Source organism: Epinephelus moara, chromosome 5 (genome assembly GCF_006386435.1).
Source record: "Epinephelus moara isolate mb chromosome 5, YSFRI_EMoa_1.0, whole genome shotgun sequence".
In the NCBI taxonomy this organism is placed as follows: domain Eukaryota; kingdom Metazoa; phylum Chordata; class Actinopteri; order Perciformes; family Serranidae; genus Epinephelus; species Epinephelus moara.
In genome coordinates, this window is record NC_065510.1 from 4,543,630 (window position 1) to 4,561,818 (window position 18,189).

Sequence of the window (18,189 nt, forward strand, 5' to 3'; positions counted from 1 at the left end):
TCTCCTGCCCCCCCCCCCCCCCCCCCCTCTCTCCCGCCTGACAAGTACCGAACAGTCCCTAAACACAAAGCAGCAGCAGCCGTTTATCTGAACGGTGAGCAGCGGCTCTCTGGCTGAACCGGACCGGGATGCTGTGATATGGCCGTGAATGAGTCCCGGGGGAAGCAGGCAGTGGACCGGCAGCTCCGCGGGGCCGGCGGACAGAGCCGCCGCCGGTGACGGTGCCGCCGTTACCGGTACCGGAAAGCTGGGCACGCTGTGGTCCGTGTCCTCCCCGCTGTTGGCCGCGCTGTCCCTGCTCCGGTCGCTCCTCTGCGGGCTGTGGAGCCGCACCGTGGCCGCTGTCAGAGCCGCGGAGCAGCCCGGCGGCAGCGGGAGCCCGGAGCGAGGCCAGCGGGTCAGAAGCCACCACGGGCGGGCCTTCGAGTTCATCTCTGCGGCGCTGAGGATCGATGAGGATGAGCAAGGTACCCGACGCTCATTTAAAACACCGAACTCCGTTAGAAAATCAACCGTTTTAACCGTCGTTCCGCTGAATGGTGGAAATGTCTGAGGGCTTTCGAAGTCAATAAATACTCGCTGCTGGATGTGTGTGATGCACCTGAGTGCAAACACTCACCGTAAAGGGTGTGTATCGGTACATTCAGGGCTCTTTATGGCAGCTGTGTGTGTTTGCATAGAGCTAAATTAAACCAGGTGATTTCTGTATGGAGTCTGGTCTCAGAGAGACAAGCTTTGTAGCACAGCAACAGCGGTTTTTAGATCAGGTGACTTTATTGGGACTGGTCGCAGTCAGTCAATCAATCAATCAGTCAATCAATCAATCAATCAATCAATCAACCAATCAGTGCCTTATTGTCACTGCTGTATCAGAAGACACACATTACAGATTATAGACAAAAGTAAACACAATGAAACAGGACATTAAAGCAGAATACAAGAAATTATTTCACACGGTGAAGAAATATTGCACACACACACACACACACACACACACACACACACACACACACACACACACACTGTGTTATCACTGATTGATTATTGATGAGCTGAAGCCTGTCAGCAGAGGAGAGCAGACAGCTATTAATTATTCTCATTATTTCTTGATCTCTAAATAACTATGACTAACAGCTGTCCACAGTCCCAGAGTCTGAGGTGAGTCCAAACCTCAGGGCGTCAGACTGTCGTACTGCACAAGATGGAGCCACATTAGTTTCGCCATCAACAGTCTAAACATGTCAGGATTTTAGCTGCATCATCCAGGTCAGGGGTCGGCTCCTTCAGCTCCTCTCCAGTGACGTCCTGTGGCTCTGACAGAACGTGATCATCTGGAAATGAGTATCTGGTTGTTTTTAAAAAAAACATTTTTCATTTATTGTTGTACGCCTAAATCAGGGGGTGGCAACCTTTATTATCAAAAGAGCCAGATGGACTGTGTGTGTCAGATGGACTGTGTGTGTCAGATGGACTGTATGTGTCAGATGGACTGTATGTGTCTGATGGACTGTGTGTGTCAGATGGACTGTATGTGTCAGATGGACTGTGTGTGTCTGATGGACTGTATGTGTCAGATGGACTGTGTGTGTCGGACAGAGACAGGCTTTCATTGAATTTATCATCGTTAAACACACTTCAAAGTCGACAGAAACAAACTAAAACTCACAGAAACCTTCTTGGTTTGTCTTTCCACTGCTCCAACAATCACCAACTCTGGTTTTGTTGAAATTAACCCTTAATTCACCCAGTTAGATGTGAAAACATGATTGTTTAAATGGAGTCTGGTGGGTTTGGTGACAGTGATTTTGGGGCTGTTTCTGGTTAAACACAAAGCTCTATCTCTGTAGGGATCCTTTCATAATGCTGTCAGACACTCAGAATCACAATCTGAGCCTGTCAAGAGACAGAAACAGTCAGTGGATGGACACTGATGGCATGGACAGAGTGGTTACATCACTTCCTGTTTCACTGCTGCAGCGCTCTCTGTCAGTACTGGACATGTTTCATTAACTGTTGACTCATCAGACATTTATTGAAAAACTGAGTTCCAGTTGAAGAATACCAAAGCCTCACATATTTCTCTTTGCTGCTCTGCTGTAGGAAACAGTTCAGTCCGTGCGCTGCTGCGTCACTGATCCTCGTACTTTAACTGCGAACTTTTACTTTGTGGTGTTGAACTAGAATCAAACTGCTCCTCTGTGAGTGATGTCAGAGTGTGCGGCTTGTTGTCATTGGCTGATGTGTTGTCAGGTGACAAGCAGCAGGCGGTGGGCTGGTACCAGCAAGGGATCAGCGAGCTGGAGAAAGGCATCGCCATCCAGATCTCAGGAAGCGGTGAGTCCACAGTTCCTTCCGTGACCAGCAGGAGGGAGGGAGGACACGTCTACACTTTATAAAACTGTAAACAGCTGTAACTGGAGTCTCAGTTTGTTTCATCCTGATTTATTTCATTTTGTTGCTGATTTTCTTTGAGAGGTTGAATCTCAGCTGCTCTGAGTATCTACATGTGATTTTGTTTGTCTCTTTTCCAGGAGAGAAATATGAGCGAGACAGACGGCTGCAGAACAAAATGACCACCAACCTGATCATGGCGAAAGACCGACTGCAGTCTTTAGGTAAGATTCACACTGATGGTCAAAGTCCACCGGACTGCTTCAGGCTCAGTCACAGCTCTACCCAGGTTTCAGTGTCCAACGGAGGTGTCTCAGAGACAGAGCGTCTGTTCTGTTTGTGTCACTTTGTGGTTGTTTTATGTCTCTTTGTCTCTTTGTGGTGGTTTTGCGTCACTTTGTTTTTGATTTTGTATCACTATGTAGGTGTTAGCGTTGCACTGATCCAACTTTTTCAGTTTTGATCCCAATGCTGTGGCTTTGAGTATCAGCCGATACCTGATACCGATGCAATACCATGGTTGAGCTAAAAGCTATATACCTTTACATGTAGAACAGGTAGACTAGAGGCATCAGGCATTGATGATGACACAGTTCTTTCCTAAAATAAAATGAATCAAGATGAAACAGATTAATTCAATGATGAACTATTTATTTTTATCGGAAATAAACACTTGTGCAACAGCAGGTGAAATAGTGTGAAATACCTCCACACAGCAGATTCTCTCCTTCGCTCCATGACGTGTGACGTAGCTCACGTCACAGTAGATTTAAAGGGAAAGGATCGCCTCAGGTATAGGTTGCATTTTCTGATACCCAATCCATCTATTTTGATGATATCGGGGTTGATATTCAATCCAGATATCTGATCAGTGCATCCCTAGTACATGTTTTGCATCTCTATGTGGTATATTTTCGACCTGCATCCTTTCTTTTCTTCTCTTCCTCTTTCACTCTGTGAACAGTTTTCCTTTGTTCCTGTTGTTTTAGCCACGGTGCTCTCCAGGTCCAGAGCTCAGACGGACATTAACACTGACAGCACTAACCACACCCACCTGCGCTCAGGTACGTCCTGTCAGGCTTTAGAGGAGGCGACAACAAACCGCACGTCCATAGTCACATGGAAACTTGTTAAAGATATTTTACATGTTGAACATGTTCATGTTCCGGAGGAGGAAAAAAAAAGGTGCTTCATTAGGTCAGGTTGGTGAAAATGTCCACACTGCTGTGTGTGTGTGTGTGTGTGTGTGTGTGGGTGTGTGTGTGTATGTGTGTGTGTGTGTGTGGTCAGCAGGTGGCGCTGTCCCGAGGAAGAGAGAGACTGTTAATCCAGCAGCATCCAGCCGACTAAAGACCACCTCCTCCTCCTCCTCCTCCTCCTCCTCCTCCTCCTCCTCCTCCTCGGCAGGCCTCCATCGCTCATCAAACCTCAGCTCACAGCGCCGCCCTGCCCACACTAACAGGAACAGTAAGGTGTGTTTACTTTGAAGATGAACTCCAGGTCACCCTCCATCGCTGCAGGTCACGTGCACTGAGGGCTGTGGTGTCGCACGCTCATTAACACAAACACTTCCTGTGTTGGTCCTGCAGGGTAGAAACAGTCGCCGCACCGTTAAAGTCAGCTCCCCAACGTCGACGCCGCTGAAGAAGAAACACACAAAGAACCTGAAAAATGTAGACGAGAAACTCGCCAACCTCATCCTGAACGAGATCGTTGACAGGTGAGAGAACGAACTACACGGAGCTTTTTACTCGCTATGAAACCGTCTGAAATGTTTTAGGAGCTCGTCGAGGCCGAGGGACGGCGGTCTGATTGAAACCTGACTGATCTTCAGGTACAGGTGAGACATGAAATCTGACCCAGGAAGTCCAGTCAGACTAACAGATCTTTGTCAGACACCAAAACTCAGCACAGAGCTTCTTCTTGGACCCTGTTCTTAGTTCTAGGTCTGCAGTTCTGACGCTGAACACAGGGTGGAGCTTTAATACAGGAAGTGCTTACAGCTAAGCTCCAGGTGAAGAGAATCAGGTGAACAGGAAGCAAACAGTTTCTGGCTGTGTGGGCGTGGCGTGCTCGAGACTGAATCTGCAGAATAGGAACATCTTTGTGGTTGAATGTGGACAACGCTGCTTTCTCCTGATGTACTGGTGAACGTGTCTGTGGGAAAAAGGTTAAAAAAGTTCGTCACAGTTTCCGAGAGTCCAGAGAGAGAAGCATCGGATCTTTGTGACTCTGTGTCAGCGTCAGTGACGTGATGCTGTCATTGGTTAACTGGTATTGACACGTATTTGTGTTGTTTTACTGGTTGTGTTGATGGTTTCTGTTTCAGCGGTTCATCCGTCAGGTTCGAGGACGTTGCCGGTCAGGATTTGGCGAAGCAGGCGCTGCAGGAGATCGTCATCCTGCCGGCGCTGAGACCCGAGGTGAGTTCAAGTCAGTCGACAGTGAAATGAAGATTTACTGGCTTTTAAATTTTATTGATTTGATTTATTTTACCTTTGACCCCTTTTACCTTTTTCCGTTTTATTATTGTTGTTTTAACCAACTGTTTTCATTTTACTGAGTTTTTTAATTTAAAGACTTTTTGATTTTGTTATTTATTTATTTTTGTTTTACATTCTTCCAAATTGAAGGTTCAGTGTTTTAGAACGAAGAAACTGAACAGTTGGTTTACTGAAGTTTAGAGGAAGTGTTTTGGCGTCTTCAGATCAAACAATGAAAAAACATGCAGCAATAAAAAATCCAGATTTTAGATTTAAACGTCTGTCAGCAGATTTTCTTCTTCTCTAGCTGTTTACAGGACTGCGGACTCCAGCCAGAGGTCTCCTTCTGTTCGGTCCGCCCGGTAACGGCAAGACGATGCTGGTGAGTCTGAGAAACCAGAAGAAGCAGCAGAGGTCACTGATGACCTGGGTTTGATTTCAGGGCTGTTTTTACTTTGTTTGTTCCTGTCGATGATAAATTAATAATTTAGTCTGATAAATTCTTACATATAACAAATAAAATCATTAAATCAAATTACATTTTATCGCACTAATATTTTCAACATTCACAAGTAGTAATCATTCTATTTTTTTTAAAAATCCGTCCAACATGAATACGTAGCATCAAGACCAGCGTCTGAACCAGGAAATACACATCGTAACATTCACACATATGACGCCACACACTCAGGATTGGATAGGATGTTTCCTGTATCTGTGCGATGCTTTTATCTCCTCCAGGCGAAAGCTGTGGCAGCTGAATCCAACGCCACCTTCTTCAACATCAGCGCCGCCAGTTTAACCTCCAAATACGTAAGTAGCTGTGAATCTAGAAACAGTTCACTTCGTACCGCCGCTCTGAGAAACGTGTTAACCAAACTTACGATGACATCACTGAGCGCTGAGACGAAGGACACGCTGCAGTGACGTCTGTCTGTCTGTCTGCAGGTGGGTGAAGGTGAGAAGCTGGTTCGAGCTCTGTTCTCTGTGGCCCGAGAGCTGCAGCCCTCCATCATCTTCATCGGTAACTCATCCTCTTCATCAGTGGGTGGGCCGCTCCTGCTCCTGGTGGCCGTACAGTCACTGCAGGGGGTCGCACATGAGTGGGGTGTGTGTGTGTGTGTGTGTGTGTGTGTGTGTGTGTGTGAAGTTGATGGCAGCAGGTGTGACAGTATTCAGGTGAACACGTTTTATTCAGATGATCAACTGAAGTAAAATATTTTTTCACGACGTGTCTAAATACCCACAAACCTCAGCGGCAGCCGGTGGATCTCATTAACGTCTCTGACTTCCGTCCTGGTGATTAATGATGATGTATGACAGTCGTGATGCTTGTGTGTCCAGATGAAGTGGACAGTTTGCTGTGTGAACGGAGGGAGGGCGAGCACGACGCCAGCCGACGCCTCAAGACTGAATTCCTCATTGAGTTTGACGGGGTGACGTACACATAGAAATATATTTATTTGCCCAGCTGACGTTGCGCCTCTTCTTGGTGTGACACTAACAAACACTGATGTATGAACTCTTGTTCAGGTCCAGTCAGGAGGTGATGACCGGGTTTTGGTGATGGGAGCCACCAACAGGCCTCAGGAGCTGGACGAGGCCGTTCTCAGGTCAGATTCAGTGTCACGTGATCCTGATCAGCAAGTGGAGTTGTCCAGCTGTCATCGAGCTAAAGATGTTTCCACTTTTATCAAGCATTTTAAGGACTGTTCAGGTGTGGACGGACGCTGTGATCGTTTTGTGAGACTGAACCTCAGCATGTAGTCCAGAGGAGATGAAGAGCGGCTGTTTGAAGTTCAGACTGATTAAAATATCTTCACCGTCACTGAATCTGAAGTTCAGCTACATTTTGTACATCAGCAGCCAAACTCATCTTTCATTTTGTGTTTGCAGGCGTTTTGCTAAGCGCGTGTACGTCGCTCTGCCAGTTGAGGAGGTGAGTTCATCCCTATAATAATATAATATTATTATAATATATAGAAATATGAAATCTGTGCAGGCTTGTCTGACTGACGTGACGCTGCTGTCGTTGTCAGACGCGCTTCAAGCTGCTGAAGAACCTGTTGGAGAAACACAGCAACCCGCTGACACACAGAGAGCTGCGCCAGCTGAGCAGGTGCGCCCTCTACACCTCGTCATCAAACACGTCGTTACGTCACAGATGATGTTGATCTTCTGTGGATGTGTACTGTACCTGTGCCATCACACAGGGATGCTGCAGAGGGCGGCGACACATTAAAAACACCTGAACTTTATCTTTGTCTCTGTTTCTGATTGTTCAGGATGACGGAGGGTTACTCTGGCAGTGACCTCACCTCACTGGCTAAAGACGCCTCCCTGGGACCAATCAGAGGTGAGATACAGTTTTTGAATCAGTGTTTGTGTAAAAATATCTGACCTGAAAAGGATTCAGTTGAGCAAGGTGAACGAAATGAGGCACTCAGTTGGTCCTGATAGGTTATTACCCGTCAGTCTATTGGCAGTGTTTGGGATTATTCATCCCTTCATCCATTTTCATCCTCCTCTTATCCGGGGCTGGGTCTCGGGGGCAGAAGGCCGAGTACAGTCCTCCAGACGTCCCTCTCCCCGGCAACGCTCTCCAGCTCCTCCTGGAGGACCCCGAGGTGTTCCCAGATGAGATCTATAATCCCTCCAGTGTGTTCTGGGTCTGCCCCGGGGCCTCCTACCAGCTGGACCAGGAGGATCCTGATCAGATGTTGAACCACCTCAACATGAAGGAGCAGCGGCTCTACTCCGAGCTCCCTCCAGGTGTCTGACTCCTCCCCCTATCTCTAAGGCTGAGCCCAGACACCCTACAGAGGAAACTCATCAAAATCAAAACCTTCGCCTTCTGGCTCAGCTCCCTCTGAACCACGACGGTCCGACACAGTGCCCACATCACCGCAGAAGAGAACTGTTGCGGCCTGAAATCCCTGATTTCACTGCAGCTTTTCTAAAAAACAATTGTGCATGTTGTGATGTTTATAGGTGCTTTTTTGCAAAGAATTTTTGGGGGCAAGTGAAAAAGTAGTCGTGATGCTGTCTGAGATTTGGAGCTTATGATTATGAGCAATCAGTGACTTTTGACATCTCTCTTGGTAGAGAGGAAGATAAGGAAATGTGCAGGTGAGGTCACAGGTTTATAGAGTGACCTCACCTTGACCTAACAATAATTTAAGCAAAGAAGGTATTTGCAGGACCAGCTACACCTGATTGTCGCCAGGTACAAAGTTGGTAGAGTTTATTGGATTGGCTGAATTTGTGTTAATGGTTGCGATTGCAAAATCCTGGAGGGAGAGTCCAGTCAGCGCTCGTTGCAATGGTTATATCTTTTGTTTCATATATTTGTAGCTTATTGACTGAAAATGCACCAAATATGTCAAAGAGACCTGAAAGGAAAGAGAGGCCGACATCTGGGCTACAAACATATAATGACACATCATCAGCGTACAGTGTCATCAGTCTCTACACGTTCAAGTCGTCTTAAAAAGGTTTTATAAAGTATGAAACTTAACCCTTTCATATTTGCTGTTTTAAGAACTGAGAATGTTGCTGTTCTGATGTGTTTGCTCGTTCAAGATAAAGTGTGTTTGTCTGTTTCTACAGAGTTGTGTCCAGAACAAGTGAGGAACATGGACGCCAGCGAGGTGAGATGATGTAATTATGTGATCGACCAATCACTGATTAATTATTAATTGAACTGACTCCTCAAAGTCTCGGAGTCCTCTCAAGTTGTTTCGGTCTTCAACATCAAGATGTTGCCGTACAGATTTTAAATGTTTCAGCGCTGATGCTCTTATTTTGGTAACGGACTTCCTCAGTGCGAACACAAACATACGACACTTGAGTGAATATTTTCGTTAATTCTTCTGTTTTCTTCACAGATCCGAAACATTTGTTTCAGAGACTTTGTTGAATCTCTGAAGAAGATTAAGAGAAGTGTCGGTGCTCAGACTCTGGAGCTTTACGTCCGCTGGAACAGAGACTACGGAGACACTGCAGCTGTTTGAACTCTACACAAACAGACTTCTGATAAACCTTGTTTTTAATCAACAGTGTACGATTTATGTAGTTTTGCACGAATGTTTCTACAAAATAAAGAAACCTCCTCTTGTATATTGTGTTTCTTACCTGGATGTTGAAGAAATTCTTCTTTTAACTCAGTGAAATGTTTAAAGACGCAATGAGGATGAAAACTGCCTGAAAGATTTCATCATTTGAATTGTCTGTTTTTTATTTTATTCTGTATGACCTGGGACGGACTGCAGCCGAGTGTGAAGCGGTCGGGATGAGAGTCAGCACCTCCAAATCTGAGGCCATGGTTCTCCAGAAAATGGTGGACTGCCTCAAACGAGGTAGTTCAAGTGTCTCGGGGTCTTGTTCACAGTGAGATGGATCGGTGGTTTGATGCAGTGTCTGCAGTGATGCGGGCACGGCACGGGACCGTCGTGGTGAAGAGGGAGCTGAGCACTAAAATGTAGCATATAATGACATGACAACACACAGCAACCTTCGGGTGTTATATTTTTCTGGTGACACAAAGTGGATCAGTCGGGGATGAAGTCGAGTGCGATGGAGACGCTGGTAGGACATACTGAGGAGACAGTGTTGACTGCATGTTTGTGGGGAATAGTTTAGGTAACTGTACAATAAAGGACATCAGAGAGGCTAAGAGTCATCGTTAATGTTTATTATGATGACAGGACGTGGCAGCAGCACTGAAGTTTACTTGCCACACGAGAAAGTGAAGGATGAGGTGGAAGAAGCCGTCTCCCCTCCGACTGTGGAGAGTTTAAACCACCGGCTGCTGGAAAGTGTGTCTGTAGGTATATGCTAATCTATGCTAATGAGCACCTCCTCTCCGTCTCGCTGGCTTTGAAGTGAAGCGAAGGAACGTGGACTTCTTGCGTCAGGAGCAATTTGCTTGAGGCAGCTGTGAGCCTCTTGCCCTGAAGCCTCAGTGAGACACAGCTGCTGATCTGACCTGATGTTAATAGCATGCTAATGTTTAATGTACCGCGCCGATCAGGGAGTAACACTTTGAGTTAATTACAGTTCATTTTTAAGTGATTTTAAATGTGATGAAGACTCAATTTTTTCTTCATTTGACTTATTCAGTGTCACAGTGTATATTTATCTGCTTTAGTTATGCCTGTTGTTGTTTACTGCAACAACCCAGCTGTTAGAGTTCGAACACCTTTAATGTGAAACCCAGGAGACTCTCTGTATGTCTGATCTGGTCACATGACAGGAAGCAGGCTCCAGGATACAGTTTAACAGTTACGCCCCGGCTCGAGGGAGCAACACAGAGGAGTCAACAAAGTTTGCTGATTCAAATAAAGTTTACTGTCAAATGAATCTAACAAAAGAAAAGAACGGAGAAGGCAAAATGGAGGTGAGCGCAGTGCTGCCTGGTGGGGCATTTATCAGATGCTAGAGGTCACATGACCACGTGAGGGAGGTTCTCAGGTAGACCTGCATCAGCTCCACAGAGAAAAAGAATCAGGTCAGACATATCAATACGTGACATTAACATCTGAAGGAGCGTTCAGCGTTCGTCTGTTTGTTAGTACAGTTCGTTTGGGCTGAAAGCTGTCAGTCCAACCCTGGTGCGGACCAATCAACCAGACCGAGACCACTCGAAAAGGTGGGTCTGGCTCCGCCTCCAAACAGACTCTGGTGCGGTTTGTTTGTGGTGTGAATGAATCAAACGTCTGTGATTTTAACAACAGCTGAACCAAAAACAAATCCATCTGCTGATCCTGAAACCAAAGTGCTGCCACACAACGAGTCACATTCACACAGTCACACACACATTCACACACAGGTGGCCGAGGCTACCGTACAAGGTGCCACCTGCAGGTTAAAGCACACAGACACACACACACACACACACACACACACACACTCTGATGAACAGCCATCAGGAGCACTTTGGGGTTCAGTGTCCTGTTCAAGGATATTTTGACATGCGGACTGGAGGAGCCTGGGATCGAACCTGCTCCACCTGAGCCACAGCCGCCCACAGCTGAAATCTCTGGTTTTCCATTGTCTTGTTACAGTTTGCTGTTGCTTATGTCGCCAGTCTACTCAGACGTTCACTGAAGCACCTGCCCGTCATCACAGCCCTGGACCGTAGTGGCAGCAGCTGCTTTTAAGAACACTTGGCTTTTTTGGGGAACGCTCCTGCGGGTAGGCGGGTGTCAGGGCGGTTGCCACGTGGCAGTCTTATGGCACCTTAGTGTATATTCAAAGTATTAAAAAAATCCCAGTGTGAATTAGGAAATGTTTTGGGGGCCACCCGGCACCCTGCAGAGGGCCAGACTTGGCCCACGGGCCGTAAGTTGAGTATCACTGATTTAACCATTACTGAGATGGACTGCTCTAACATTATGCGGGCTGCTGCCGACAGGTTTTTCTGTTTTTCCCCTCAAATTTTTATCCAACATTTCTGGTGGAGGTCTGGTGGCTAAGAAGGTGCGTCAGCCCGTCTGGTTTTGCAGCATCACCTGATGGCCCGTCGGAGCCTGAGTAAAACAATCTCACTCACTCACAGAGGCCAAACGAGCTGAATGATTTACCTGAAATTCAGTGATGCTATTTCTGCTCCCAAGAGGATGGACCTTAATTTTAGTTTGCTTTAGTGCCATCATCAGGACCAGTGAAGCTCCAGGAATGATATTTAAAGATGCTTTTTTATGTCAAACACATACTGCAGAGCAGCGTGCCAAGACACCAGTTGGTTCAGCGTTGACCTGTTGAAGCACAAATCAGCTGCTCAGATCTGGATCCAGGTTTCCCCCCGCGTCACCGCTGGTCCTCCCCAGGCAGCGACAGACGCCAAGAGGGAAAGGAGAGCAGCGAAGTCTCACAAAAGGCTTCGGCTTCAAAGAACATCTGATGTGTTCTTGAACGCAGCACTGAGGGGAGCCAGTGCACCCAGTAATGGGGCTAATTTGATTCATCCTTATGTATTTCCAGAGCATCCTCTCATAACTTTTTAATGTGCTCTTCCCATAAAAAGCTTAGCCCAGATAAAAGTTGGGTCATTAAGATCAGAGCATGCACTTCCCTGCTGCTGCTCTAAAACAAGACACTTCACAGTCTGTATTGATGAGTGATCGATCACCTGATCAGCTCAGGCCGACGCAGCTCCTCACTGTTCCTCTGGTAAGCAGTCAAGCATCTGAGTCCAGACTGTTGACAGTTTCAGATCAATGTTCTCATGATTGAAAAATGAATTAATGGCTTTAAACTCTGTGTGAACCCTGACAGAGTCGTTAAGGTCACATGTGAGTTGTTAGGGTCAGGTGGGTCCAGGTGTGAATGGGTGTGATGTCACTTGGGGAGGGACCTCAGGACTGCAGTGTAGGTGGATGGTAAGTGGTGTCGTAAGCCACCTCCTCTGGTTAACGATGGTCGCTCCAGCTTGACGTAGACGGCTTCTTTTACGCCTCTTTCAAACCATCTTTCTTCTCTGTCCAAGATGTGCACATTGCTGTCCTCAAAGGAGTGTCCCTTCTCCTGTAGATGCTGAGTGTTGACCTGCGAGCTGGCTCTCCTGTGCTGTGCCGTGTGTTTGTGGAGCGGTTGTTTAGTTTCACCAGTGTATAAATCTGTGCACTCCTGGCTGCACTGAGCTGCTCACACTACATTACTCTGCTCCTGTCTGGGTGTTTTGTCCTCAGCGTGGACACGTTTCTGTCTCAGTGTGTTACTGGGTTTAATGTGCACAGGGATGTGGTGTTTGTTGAAGATCCTCCTGAGTTTCTTTAGATACTCCTGTGACATAAGGAATGACCATGTTGTTTTGTTGTTGTGTCTCTACCTCTCCTCCCACGCGACCACATTTTTGTGTCATCTAGTGTAAGTAAGTACGGCCACATATTGATGCCACACCAGCAGAAAAAAAATAGTATCAGGTAAAAATATAAAAAGTTCCTGTTATAACAAGAAAGTATGTTACAGTGTGAGACACAGACGGCTGTGGACGTTCCAGGATGCCACAAACAACACCAGGCATCAACAAAAGAAGCAGGTGGTTGGGTTTAGAGAAAAACGTCAAAACGTTACGGCAGACTGTAACACACGCAGCATCATAGCGTTACGGCAGACTGCAACACACGCAGCATCATAACGTTACGGCAGACTGCAACACACGCAGCATCATAGCGTTACGGCAGACTGTAACACACGCAGCATCATAGCGTTACGGCCGACTGTAACACGCGCAGCATCATAGCGTTACGGCCGACTGTAACACACGCAGCATCATAGCGTTACGGCCGACTGTAACACGCGCAGCATCATAACGTTACGGCCGACTGTAACACGCGCAGCATCATAACGTTACGGCAGACTGTAACACGCGCAGCATCATAACGTTACAGCAGACTGTAACGCGCAGCATCATAACGTTATTTTATATCAGCATCTGAAATGTTGTTGTGTTTTGACCCTCAGGGCCACCGTACCAATGAGCTGACACCGTATAAAGCTGAGAGGAGCTGAACATCCTCTCGTACAGTGAGGTTATTAAAATAAGCATTAGAGCTGCTTTAAAGATTTGGTTCATGCTGTTGTAAATGATATAACCATTATGCCTGTGTGTGTGTGTGTGTGTGTGTGTGTGTGTGTGTGTGTGTGTGTGTGTGTGTGGATACAGAAACAAGGTCACACTGCTGAGGCTGAGGAAAAAAATACTGGAACTCTTGGATGAAAGAAGGAGAGTTGAGTTCCTCTCTGTGAATACGAACCACCAGCACAGAGAGGAGGAGAGGAAGAAGAGGAGGAAGAGGAGGAGGAGGAGGAGGAGGAGGGGATGTGGTTCATGAAATCACAGCCTGCAGCTGTAAATGGAACGAAGAGGAAATGATGAACCACATGTGGACTCACTTCTCAGCAACGGAGTCGATGCTGAACTCACCGACTCTTCATCAGTTTCATCGTCTGGATTTTTGTTGATATCTGTGAAAGGAAGGAAGACGCTTTTTAAGAGAAATATTCTGAGAAACTTTAGTTGCACACCAGCTCCAAGACGATCAGCACGTTTCCTCATCTGGTTCAAGTCTCCTTGTGTTGGAGGTCACAGGAGATTCACAGGGTCGGTTTTTAAGGCAAACACCAAACTGCGTCCTGACTGAAGCCACAGGGGGATCAGCTGAATCAGGATTTCCAGAGCTCGAAACGATGTGAAGATCTCTGAGGCTCTGATCACACTGGTGTTTGAATGGAGAGTGCGAAGATATGTTTCGTTTCACCTGAGTTTGGACGGTTACTAACCTCAAGAGAGAAGAACACTGAATCCAGGAGGAGGGATTAACGATCACGTCCAAAACCAGTGATGCAGAGCATGTTTATCGTCCAGTGTGAAAACTGATTGTAGAACAACAGATGCAGAGTCTGAAGTCTGACAGTCACAATAGGAGCTGTGAGGAGGAGCTAACACAGCTGAGGCCGCTGTCAATCAAACAAATTCACCTCAGAATCTCTGAAACACTGATTCACACCAGGAGCACAAAGACAGACTGATGAAGGGACTCTTGAATCGCTGCTATAAAGAAGACGTATCAATTCAACGGAGCAATAATCAGCTCAAACCAACGGTGACATTAAAGGTCCAGTGTGTCAGATTCATTGTCGTCTCTCAGTGAGGATTACAGATTACAATCAGATGAAACTTCTCCTGGTTAGAATTCCTCAGTGTTCATTGTTCAGCAGGTCTCTTCCTCTCAGAGACAAACAGACGAGCTGATTTACACCAGGAAAAATAAAGTAAAAAAAAACAGTGTTTTTCTGACGCCACTCGTCACAGAGGAGTTTTCTAACCACAGCGACAGACACAAAATGCAAATGTCCCCACATAGAGTCAGTGTTTGGTTTGTCTGTTCTGGGCTACTGTAGAAACATGGCGGTGCCACATGGTGATCTCTGTAGACGAGGACCTGCTCCCTGTGTAGATATAAACATGTCATTCTGAGGGAACGAGAACACAACCATTCTGATTTTCAGCTGATTCCCAGCGAGCAAAATTTGGTTCCCAAAAGCTTGTAGAAACGTTTTTTGGGGGCAGTCTGGGAACGTTTTTTGAATGTTCTTGCATAGACGTTAAAACAGCAGACAGTTTCCTTATGTAAAACTAATGTTATTGTGATGTTCCCAAAACATCTGGAAGGGTTAGTCAAATGTTCCAGATGGTTACTTGAACATTCCTGCATAATGTTCCCTAGATGACAGCAAACAGCAAGTTTTCCTGACGTGGAACTAACGTTATTTATCGTAGCCAGAACGTTGTGAGAGGGTTACCTAAAAGGCTTGCCAGCAGGAACCTCAGGGGATCTTTACCTCACGTTGTTATTTGAATGTTTTGGGAATGTTATGACAACGTTCTGTGTTAGCTGGGTTTCACATGAATGAAAACATACTGGTTATATTGCATGTCTGACACTATATCGCCCTGAATCACACACACTGAACCTTAAACTCTTCTCAGACAGAATCTGCTGAGTCTTCTCGGAGCAGCATCTAGTGGCCATTGGAGGAACTGCAGCTCTGAGGTGTTTATTCTCTCCCTGGTCACCTCACTTGGTTACAAACTGACCCGCTATGGTTACCCCACGACCTGCTGCTAACAGACCCCACGTTCTCCTGACGGTGGTCCTTATCATGACCAGCCTGGCGCTGATGGACGCTTACCTGGTGAAGCAGAACCCGGGGCCCAGGAGGATCGGCGTGTGCGTCACCGTGCTGGCAGGTGACGCGTGTTTCCTCATCGTGCTGCGATACGTCGCCGTCTGGGCCAGTTCGGAGGTGCACACGGCCAGGCGAGGCTACGCAATGATCCTCTGGTTCTTCTACATCTTCATCCTGGAGATCAAGGTCTACTTTGTGTATCAGAACTACAAGTCTCAGGATGTGAGCGTAGATGCTGAGGTGATGGAGGTAGGCGTGTCCAGGAGGGCGCTCACACTGCTGCTGTCTGTCTGCGTGCCCATTGTGTTCGTAACCCTGGTGGCCATAGATCATCTGGAGTATTTACGGCCGTATAAGAAGAGAGAGGAGATACGGAGTCGTCTGTTCTGGGTGGTGGTGGACCTGCTGGACGTGGTGGATGTCCAGGCCAACCTGTGGGAGCTCCAGAGGGAGGGGCTCCCCCTGTGGGTGGAGGGACTGACATTCTTCTACTGCTACATCCTCCTGCTGGTGCTGCCCTGCGTCTCCCTGAGCGAGATCAGCTTGCAGGGCATCAACATCGTTCCACACAAGATGATGCTCTACCCCATCCTCAGTCTGGCCACCATCAACATCATCACCCTCCTGATTCGCGGGGGAAACCTGCTGATCTACGGTGACACCCAAGTGTCGGCCATCATGATGGGGAAGAACGTGATCGCCATCGTTGTGAAGAGCTGCAGTCTGGTGCAGTACAGGAAACATCAGCCAGCTTCTCCCCCCGCAGATCAAGGAGCCGAGATGCACAAGAACTCTCTGGGAGATGTTGAGATATCCAACACTCAGCAGGTGGTGCTGCCCAGAGTCATCATCGAGGACTTCACCACCATACCAGAGGAGGAGGAGGAGAAGGAGGAGGAGGAGGAGGAAGAGGAGGAGGAGGAGGAGGAGGAGGAGGAGGTGACAGGTGTCAGCAAACACGAGGACAAGATGAAGGCAGAAGAGAACCAAACAGCCCTCCACAACAGACCTGTTTGACAGCAGATGTTTGGATGCACAGTCCAACCCCTGTAGACCAGTTCAGACCAAAGATTCACGACAAGACGAAACCATTTTAGAACTGGCTGGTCTGAGCTCGAGATGATACACCGTCTGTAACAGGAGGGAAACACTTTTTGAAGAGGGAACAGACTTTGACACAACACCTGCTGAAGACACTTCAGACAGCACAGCTACAGGTCCTGCTGTCCTCGCAGCAAATGTGTCATTTATAATAAGGAGAGCTGATTAACAGTGTGTGGATTATTTGACTCATGAAATATGATGTGTTTTTATCCTCGTTCTCATCACACAGGTGTCTCATGTTATTCTGAGCTGCAGTGATGAATCACAGTGTCAAATATCAACACTGTCACTGCCACTCAAATAAACTTTGCATCAGTTCAAATCCTGTTCAGATCATGTGTTTAGTGTGTAAACCATCTGTGTGTTTGTTTTCAAAGCAGTGGGAATAATGACATGATTCTACTGACCTATAACAATATATAGACCACTCTATTTTACCTCAGACTGCAGACTTTTGTCTTCAGTGATCTGATTGGTCAGAGGTCAGGTGGTCGACGGGCTGTGATCAGGTTATCTGTTCAGTATCAGTTACCATGGTGATTTATCACAATGAAAAGAGAACCAGCTTCATAGGACTGAGACCCAGAGTTAACCCTGAAGTGACCTCGCAAATCCTGCTTCGTGGTCCAGACCTCTGTACTGGCCTCGCCGTCACTGGTTACTGGTCAGGTATCTGTCTGAGTTTAAAGTCCTACTAATTGTTTTTAAAGCCTTACATGGTGCGGCACCCCGTACATCTCTGAGCTCTACCAGCTGCTCCTGGCAGTCCTGCCATCCAGACTAAGGAGGAGCGATGGTGCGTTCAAAGTCGTCGCCCCAAAGCTTTGGAGCAGTCGACCCTGTTCAGTGAGGTGCTCTCCCTCTGCAGACATGTTTAAATCTGAGCTGCAGACCCACATGTTCTCTGAGACCTTTGATTGTCCTGAAGGTTTCTGTTTTATCTTTCAGATTTTATGTTCAGATCTCACTATTCTGAGCCTCATTTTCCTTTTCACGCGTTAATTTGTACGTGTTTTTGGGTTTGTCACGTTATTTCTGTCACGTTTTGATACCATGTTATGTTATGTTACTTATTTTATTTTACTGTCCAGCACTTTGGTCACTCTTGGAGTTTTTAAGCCTGCTTTATAAATAAGTTTGATTTGATTTGATATTTTTACGCAAATTGTTCAGCTGGGTCTGATAAAACGAGTCCAAACGTTTATCACATCGACACTAGATTTGACACCACACATGGAGTTGAAGCGTCCGGCCTGTCTCTGGAAATATCTGCCAATGAAGGATCAGATTCAGATTTCTATACTGTCATTGTACAAACATACAACGAAATTCAGGTGCATTCACGGAGTGGGCGAGAGTTCAGTTCAGTTCAGAGTTCAGTTCAGAGTTCAGTTCAGTTCAGAGTTCAGTTTAGAGTTCAGTTCAGTTTAGAGTTCAGTTCAGTTCAGTTCAGAGTTCAGTTCAGTTCAGAGTTCAGTTCAGTTTAGAGTTCAGTTCAGTTCAGAGTTCAGTTCAG

General features: G+C 46.6%; 3 protein-coding genes across 55 annotated transcripts in view; all 3 read left to right on the top strand.

The window, feature by feature from the left end:
* LOC126389674 (spectrin beta chain, non-erythrocytic 1-like) overlaps nt 1-18,189 on the top strand; it is a 187,156-nt gene that overhangs the window by 40,142 nt on the left and 128,825 nt on the right. The gene's annotated exons all lie outside the window — the stretch shown is intronic.
* Nucleotides 56-8,993, top strand: spast (spastin). 4 transcript variants are annotated; one of them, XR_007569882.1, is made up of 18 exons: nt 56-467; nt 2,251-2,334; nt 2,532-2,615; nt 3,381-3,455; nt 3,682-3,863; nt 3,981-4,111; nt 4,721-4,814; nt 5,182-5,256; nt 5,616-5,687; nt 5,823-5,898; nt 6,219-6,310; nt 6,408-6,487; nt 6,771-6,813; nt 6,914-6,993; nt 7,160-7,230; nt 7,430-7,646; nt 8,484-8,524; nt 8,762-8,833. XR_007569882.1 is itself a non-coding variant. In XM_050043465.1 (17 exons), the coding sequence occupies exons 1-17, from the start codon at nt 149-151 to the stop codon at nt 8,885-8,887; spliced, it is 1,725 nt and encodes a 574-aa protein (XP_049899422.1). In that variant the 5' UTR covers nt 56-148; the 3' UTR covers nt 8,888-8,993. The 4 variants fall into 4 exon arrangements, 2 of the variants coding, with proteins under 2 accessions (XP_049899422.1, XP_049899423.1); XR_007569883.1 differs by having other exon boundaries at nt 7,433-7,646; XM_050043465.1 differs by lacking the exon at nt 7,430-7,646 and having other exon boundaries at nt 8,762-8,993.
* LOC126390566 (transmembrane protein 121-like) overlaps nt 15,483-18,189 on the top strand; it is an 8,665-nt gene continuing 5,958 nt past the window's right edge. Inside the window, exons 1-2 of the mRNA XM_050044935.1 lie at nt 15,483-16,412; nt 17,304-17,337. Of these exons, the coding sequence (XP_049900892.1) occupies nt 15,483-16,412; nt 17,304-17,337 (964 nt within the window). The remainder of the gene's footprint in view (nt 16,413-17,303; nt 17,338-18,189) is intronic.

Excerpts from the sequence above, each read along its gene's own strand:
- spast (XM_050043465.1), top strand. The coding sequence starts at position 149 with ATGAGTCCCGGGGGAAGCAGGCAGTGGACCGGCAGCTCCGCGGGGCCG. Across the intron at positions 3,864-3,980 it reads ACACTAACAGGAACAGTAAG|GGTAGAAACAGTCGCCGCAC; the intron begins GTGTGTTTACTT and ends TTGGTCCTGCAG. Across the intron at positions 7,231-8,483 it reads CTCCCTGGGACCAATCAGAG|AGTTGTGTCCAGAACAAGTG; the intron begins GTGAGATACAGT and ends CTGTTTCTACAG.